The 6,901-nt window shown below is 40.0% G+C and overlaps 1 protein-coding gene across 10 annotated transcripts in view; it reads left to right on the top strand.

Annotated features, from left to right (window-relative positions):
• EHBP1 (EH domain binding protein 1) overlaps positions 1–6,901 on the top strand; it is a 452,470-nt gene that overhangs the window by 131,520 nt on the left and 314,049 nt on the right. For all 10 annotated transcript variants that reach the window (XM_019516608.1, XM_019516607.1, XM_019516605.1 and 7 more), the window contains exon 4: positions 1,219–1,272. In XM_019516608.1, coding sequence (XP_019372153.1) covers positions 1,219–1,272 — 54 coding nt within the window. The remainder of the gene's footprint in view (positions 1–1,218; positions 1,273–6,901) is intronic.

The raw sequence follows: 6,901 nt of genomic DNA, 5'->3' as shown, positions 1-6,901 counted from the left end.
TGGTAAATTTAATCTAAAATTAGCCTGGATGTCAAGTAAGATCCTGAAGCTAAGTGCTGTTAGTAAGAGAAATGGTATCCTATGGGAAGTGGTAGAACTTCCTTTCCTTTAGATATTTAAAACTAAATAGGATAAAGCACTTAAAATAAATGTTTTGCTGAAAAAATCCTGCATCTATGTTGGCAGGAGAGTTATCTGCATGATTTAGTGTTCCCTAGACTTAATTTTAATAGACTAGATAGCTTAGTTGAGAGGAATATAACTCATTCCCTCATATGGATACCAAGCGTACATCATACATCTTGCATCATGTGTCTTAGTGTGGGTAAAAGTGGTTTTGTTCTCTGCACAAAACTTGGTTGAAAATGAAGGCCATCCTGAAGGAAACTGGTTATTTGTGTAGCATGTGTTGACATGAGATTGTCCTTGAGAAGCTGCTTTGGGTTCCCTTTTTACCATCAGCACCTAGAACAGTAGCATAACTAGGGGTGGGTGGAAGGGGTATCAGTCCCAAGCACCAACTTAGGAGGGGCACCAAAATTGTCCCCCACCCTGCAGAAGCTGCGCTGTGGCAGCAAGAACAGCTCTGTGCAATTGTTGTTGAAGCAGCAGCTGATGCATTGCAGCTGCAGCCAGGGACTGTTTTGGGTAAGACTCCTGTCCTGTATCCCTTGCCCCTCCCTTTGCCATCCCCCCCTCCCTCCTTCCCCTGCACCCTGCTCCGCCCCAGTGTCCTGCAGGGTTTGCCTAGGGCACAAGCCCTACTTGTTACACAACTGAGGTGGAAGTTATTTGCTGAACAAGCACTACATGTTTTTTTCAGTCCAACACATGAATACTAACTTTTTCTTCTGTTCTTTGCAGTTCATAGAAATGAGGGAGGTGTTTGGAAGGAGGGGGCTTTAGGAATTAACGTGAGAAATTGATGATCTGTAAAGAAAGGTTGTAGGAGCGTAGGATCTCTCTGGATGAACCTCATGCTTGTACCTGTCCACAGCCAGCAAGGATTCAGTTGAAATGTTGTGGAGGTATTGCATACATTCGTATGTTCCCTAGTAGACTACAGCCTGTTGAAATTTACACTCTGGTTAAACTTTGTGCGTGCGTATCATCTTTGGCATGTCAGGAACCCTATGTAAATATATGACAGTGACAGCTAAAATTCAGTACTTTATACCTGGATTTTTAGATTAAATTAAAATGTAATTTCTTTTCCAGGATCCCCATGCGGAGGAATTTGAAGACAAAGAATGGACATTTGTCATAGAGAATGTAAGATGCAACAAAATGTCATGCTTTTTTCTTTTGTGTGTGTGACACTTAAGGACTCCCAAGGGTCAAACGTCTCTTTTAATAGGATGTGTCTGACTGTTAAAAAGTTTGGGTAAATTGAGTTGTTGAACCCTTACTGAAACAGTGCAAAGTGAAATATTCTTTCATTAAAATAACTGTTATGGATATGTGTATTCAAATCTAGGTGGGATACTGACATACTTAAATTGCTTCCTTATATTGTAAAATCAAGATCCTTCGTGCTTTAGTTTTTATGAACAATGTAGGGAACAAATTAATTAAGAGCTGACATACTCAGCCTATAGTTCTTAAACTGCATTTTGCTTTTGTTGGTTTTGCAGGCTATATCTTTTTCTAAGGTATATATGTTAAGATACTGTAAATCATGATGATAATACTGCCTTTCTCACACAACAGTTTACATCAGCAGATCTCAAAGTCTGCTTGTGATAGGACATGAGTATCATCAGTGTCATTTTACAGATTAAAAAAACCTAAGATAGAATGAGGTGTAGTGGCTGGCCTGCTGTCACCAAACAGACCAGTAGTAGTCATGCAGTGAACCCAGGTCTCCTGATTCCTTATCCAGTTCCCTGACCACCAGACCATTCCATGCCCTCTGTTGTCAAGTTAAAGAAGAAAAAGGCAGTTACTTCTTCAGGGTGACCTCTATGTATTTCCATAAAAATTATGCTTTTGCAGCTTTCTAGGAAACCATGCCTTTGAATCCCACCCACTACCTTGTGGTAGTAAACTGTCAAGTTTGTACAAGTGAAATGTAGTCTTTGGTTCCTTCCCCCACACTTCCCCCAATCAGCTGCAGGTATAGCAGCCTCAGCTCTGCCAGGGTCTGCTGCCTTCTGCCAAAAAAGAGAGAAGCATTTTTACTTGAAGTTATCCATTCATTTTTAAACGAATTTAAAAGAATTATGAAACCAAAAGGAACATTTTTATATGCAGTCCACAAAGTACTTCAGTTTTAGTCTACTTCTAAACACTGCTAAGCAGTCCAAGAACCCCTGAAGTTTCTTATTTTAATATTGCTTGTGTTGATTTTACTTTTCATCTAGAGCAGGGCTGTTCAACTTCCAAGCAGCTGGGGGCTGCACCAGTGGGGGTGGGAGGCCTCCAGGACTGCACACTGCATGCCCCTTGTGCTGCATGCCCCACTGCACCCTATACCTCCTCCTTCCCCACATTGGAACAGTGGCTACACTGTGTCTGGGCAGTCACTCTAGGGCCCTGTTGCACTGTGTGATGGATGCCCTGTCTCACCCTCAGCTGCCCAGCTGTAGGCTCCCCTCCTGTATTGCACCTTTAAGGTCCCTCCCCAGCACTGTAGGCTGTGCCACGCTGCATTGGACCAGTAGGGGAAGCAGCAGCCTGGTGGGAATCCAAGGGCTGCAGTTTAACCCCTCGCAGGCTGCCAGTTGGACAGACCTGAGTGTCACAGTCCACTTTAAAATGATGTTGAAAAACTTATAAGTTAAATTTGCCTTAAGTCACTTAAATCTATGCTTTTAAGCAATAAGGCTTTTCTTTTTTGCTTGAGTGAGTTCTTTGTCTCGTTGTGTCAAAAAAAATAATCCAGGTGTGTACAGTTAAGTGAACTTTTTGCTCATGTGCAACTGATCAGTTAAAATATTGCCAAAAATTTTATAAAGCAATGTATTAAATGTGATTGTGGTCTGAATAGTAATTGTAATAATCATTTTCTTACATAGTAGATCATTTGCTGCTTGATCATGTCTGGTGACAAAAACTAGTTTTTGCTGCTTGTTTTGTTTCTTGTAGTAGTGCAGAGCAAACAGAGTTAAGAAAGATTCGACTCCTGGTGTAGTATTATGCTCCTTTTGGTATATCTGTATTTTCTAAGTCCTAATAATTTATACCTATGCAAATGCAGTGAAAGCAATGGAATTTGAAGAGATGTTGCTGAGCATGTAATCCAAAGGCATGAGATTTTTAGGGGTATAGGGAAGGGAATACTCAGTATTGCCAGCCTGAAACTTTCAAAAATGTATAAATCAGCACCCTCAAAACAATTAGCTTTTAAAAAAAATACATATTGCAGATTGTTAAAACTTGCCTTTTGTTCTTTAGTCCTATTGAAAATAGTGTTAGCTGACAACCATCATTGCTAGGTTAATTACAATGTGCAGAGTTTGTGTACATTGACAGCCATTTTGCTTGACTTCAGCCCCCATTGATACTAATGGTTGCTGGTGGATATTTTGCATAAGGGAAAATTCACAAGAAGGAAGGAGTAGGACTGTCACGTGAAAGATGATGAAGTCCTCCATACTTTATGAGACTTATGATAAAATAGCAAGAACCAATTCTGTCTAGTGTAGCCAGCAGAACTTTACCATAAGTGATGATGTGTTATGAAGTGGAAAAAAACTAAATTGTTTTCTCAGAATCCAAGTCGAATCAGTACAATAGGGCAATCAGAAAAAAAGATACTTTGTTTGTAAACTGAGCCTGTTTGATTGGGAAATTGTTGGAAGGCAAGCATGCTGTCCTACAATGCAGTTTATATAGTCTCTTATTGGAACAGGAATATTTACATTGTAATTGCTTGACTGTGGCTGAACTGTCCAAGTAAATCTAGTAAAAACATAGGTAAGTTCTATGTTGTGAATACTTTGAGGTGCATCAAGCTAGAAATCCTCTGGGGTGTTGCTTAAAGAATTAATGTTCCAGTTACTATAGTATCCTTAAAGAGTTAATGTTCCAGTTAATATTAGGATTACAAAGGGATCAGCAGCAAAATAGTTAATTTATACTGTGGTTTTGTAAATGTCAGGTTGCTATTTTAGTTTATAAGAATTAGTAAATAGAACATAATTTAGTTATTGTTTATTTGGAATTTCCTTTTCCTCACATACTTAGTTTGTTTTAAGTAAGGAAGTCTCCATCATCAGTTGTTGTGAGTGCATCAGAGCTGAGCACAGTATTCCAGCTGAAACAATGGCAGTATATCCCATCTTTGGGTATATTTGGGTTTCCAGTGGTCTTGGTAGAAGTTGTTTTCCAGAAACCTGTAGCATACATTTTAGGTTCTATTGAGTAACGTCTACTTCTTCTCCCTTTTACATACTGAAGGAACTATAGGCAGTGTATTCTAACACAGTATTTGGGGACAGTTTGAAAACTGTACAATTGAGTGCATACATGGTGGTCCTATAATCTTTTGATTTGGTAGTTCCAAGTTAATTTTATATTCCACCTTTACCCTGGCAGAGAGATTGGAAGGGGGAAGCAATTCAGATTTCAATATCCTTATCTCCTCAATAGCTTGCTTCCTGTTCATCATTGGGTTGGCCTTGAAATTATGTATAGATGGACGATACTGTTTTTTTCTAAACTCTGTTTATAGGCAGTAATCCCTCTAACTCAGTTTCTGAAAGAAGTGCCAAATTTAGGGCATTGTTTTTGACTAAAGCCTATTTACCAATATATATTAAAGTGGGCAAAACAGAAGAGGAGATCCTATGCTGTTTAGTCATCACACATCTACTTCTCTTTGGAGATAGTTTTTTTCTTTATAGATTTTTTTAGATACAAAGATATAAGAAATTAATTTCTTACATCCATGTGCTCTGAACTCAGTGGCCTTTCCTGGCTTTGCACTCTGCTTTTTATTCAACTCCAAATGCCGCAATTTTACTATATACTAAGCAGAAAAATCCTTTAACTTGATTTTTAAAAAGTAAATTCCAAAACTAATGCAACTCTTCACAAAGTGCTTTCTAGTCTGAACATTGTTGAACTAATGGATGGGGCAAGTAGAAGTGAAATAATGTCCAAAGAATAAAACTGATTTTGGTGAAAGGAGGGTGTTAGAGTTTGGAAATGATACACTGTAATATTTTCTTAGCAAACTACAACAGACAAATTATCCTGAAGAGAGAAGAGAGCTCATCCTGTATTTAACAGCAGTTCGATCTCCATGAAAAGTGGAGCTGGGATTTTAGGTACTTGGAATTACTATGTATTTAAAGACAAACTTTAGTGATGTCATATAAAATGGAATAGGAATAATAAGAAAATTAAGAATATGAAGGAAGTAATTAGCACTAATTCTGAAAATATTGCAGAATGTAAATCCTTGCATAGTTATTTTCTTTTAATGTATTTCTGGAAGATGGTGTTAAGTTAAAAGGCTTATGTGATCTTTTTAAGAGTTTGCAAAATTCCCATTCAAATTATGAGAGTAGTGTTCTGTATGAAGGGTAAGTGTGCCTTAAATGGTGATGCAGTACCTTCTCACTGTGCAAGTGTACATCTTCTTAATTTTTCTTTCTTTCTTTCTTTCTTTTGACTTTGACTTTTAAGATATATTTATTCCGGGGAGGGTGACAAATGCGGGGCAGTAGAAATCATGTACAGGTTGGTCCGAGGATCTGGGCCTCAAGGATAAGGCCTGGGCTCATGGCCTGCAAGGCCTTCCCGCACACTCTAGACAAAAAAACAAAACAAAACGGAAGGGACAAAAGAAGTATATACATATATACAGTTCTACAGCGGGGATGCCCAGGTGGGCCTCAGTACATCAAGGGTCAGCCCGCATGGACAAAGCCCAAGGTCTCGGCTTGCTGGACCCACCCCCGCACCCTGATCAGGTGGTGGCATCACAGCACAAGGAGCAGGCGTCTCCCCTCGACTTGGCACAGCACCCCCTCGACGACCCAGCGTTCCTCAAAGGTGGGCATCGTCCGCTGGAGGACTGCATGCTCAAACTCAAGTAAGAGGCGGGCCCGCATCAGCAGGCGGAACTGCTGCAGGGCTTCATCCATCCCGGTCCCAGTGAACCAGTTTCAGCTGCTCCTCAGGGTGGCCATCTTAGCCTGGCCCACCAGGAAGTTGGCCAGGTTGACTGCGCCCTGCTCAGCCATCCGCTCAGCCATCCGGTATGGGAAAGAGCAAATGTATGTGTCCTCTGAAAAGTCCCAGCTCAGTGCCCAAAGCAGCGCCCTGAGGGCAGCAAAGAGCGTCCGCAGCCGAGGGCAGTCTGGGAAGGCATGAAAAACGTTCTCTTCCACTGCCCCCTGGCAGAAGGGGCAGGCCACCAAAGTCTTTCTTTCTTTCTTTCTTTCTTTCTTTCTTTCTTTCTTTCTTGTCATACCAAAGTTGGTGGTAATGAGATGTCTGATAGAGAGTCCCTTCATTTAAGTAAACATGGCATGGACAGCAGTAGTGTTGCATGGCTTCCACAATGCTGTTCTTCAATTCTATCCTGATCTCCAGGAACTACTTCTGGAGTGGCGGATTAATTTAGTTTCTGTGCCACTAAAACCCTTGTCCTCTATTAAAACTTCTTTACTTATTAGCATCAGTCCTGCATATTTTTCCTTATATGCTAACTTGTCCCTTACTGCTGGTCTGACTTGTGTTCATTTCACACAAGTTGTTACATAGTCATCAGCTTAATAATGTTAAGCCTTTCCAGAATCATACTGGATTTGAGCTCTAGAAATTAAAATAAGGCTCTCACCAATCTCTTGGATGATTTGGTTTTCCTGTCTGTATTATTAATGGGTTTTCTGTAAAAAAGCAAAACAAAACAAAAAACAAAGAACAAAAAAAAAAAAAAAAAAAAAAA

The sequence above is a fragment of the Gavialis gangeticus genome, unplaced genomic scaffold (assembly GCF_001723915.1).
Source record: "Gavialis gangeticus isolate Ggan-Ray unplaced genomic scaffold, GavGan_comp1, whole genome shotgun sequence".
NCBI classification, from domain to species: domain Eukaryota; kingdom Metazoa; phylum Chordata; order Crocodylia; family Gavialidae; genus Gavialis; species Gavialis gangeticus.
This window is presented reverse-complemented; position numbering and strand designations above follow the sequence as displayed.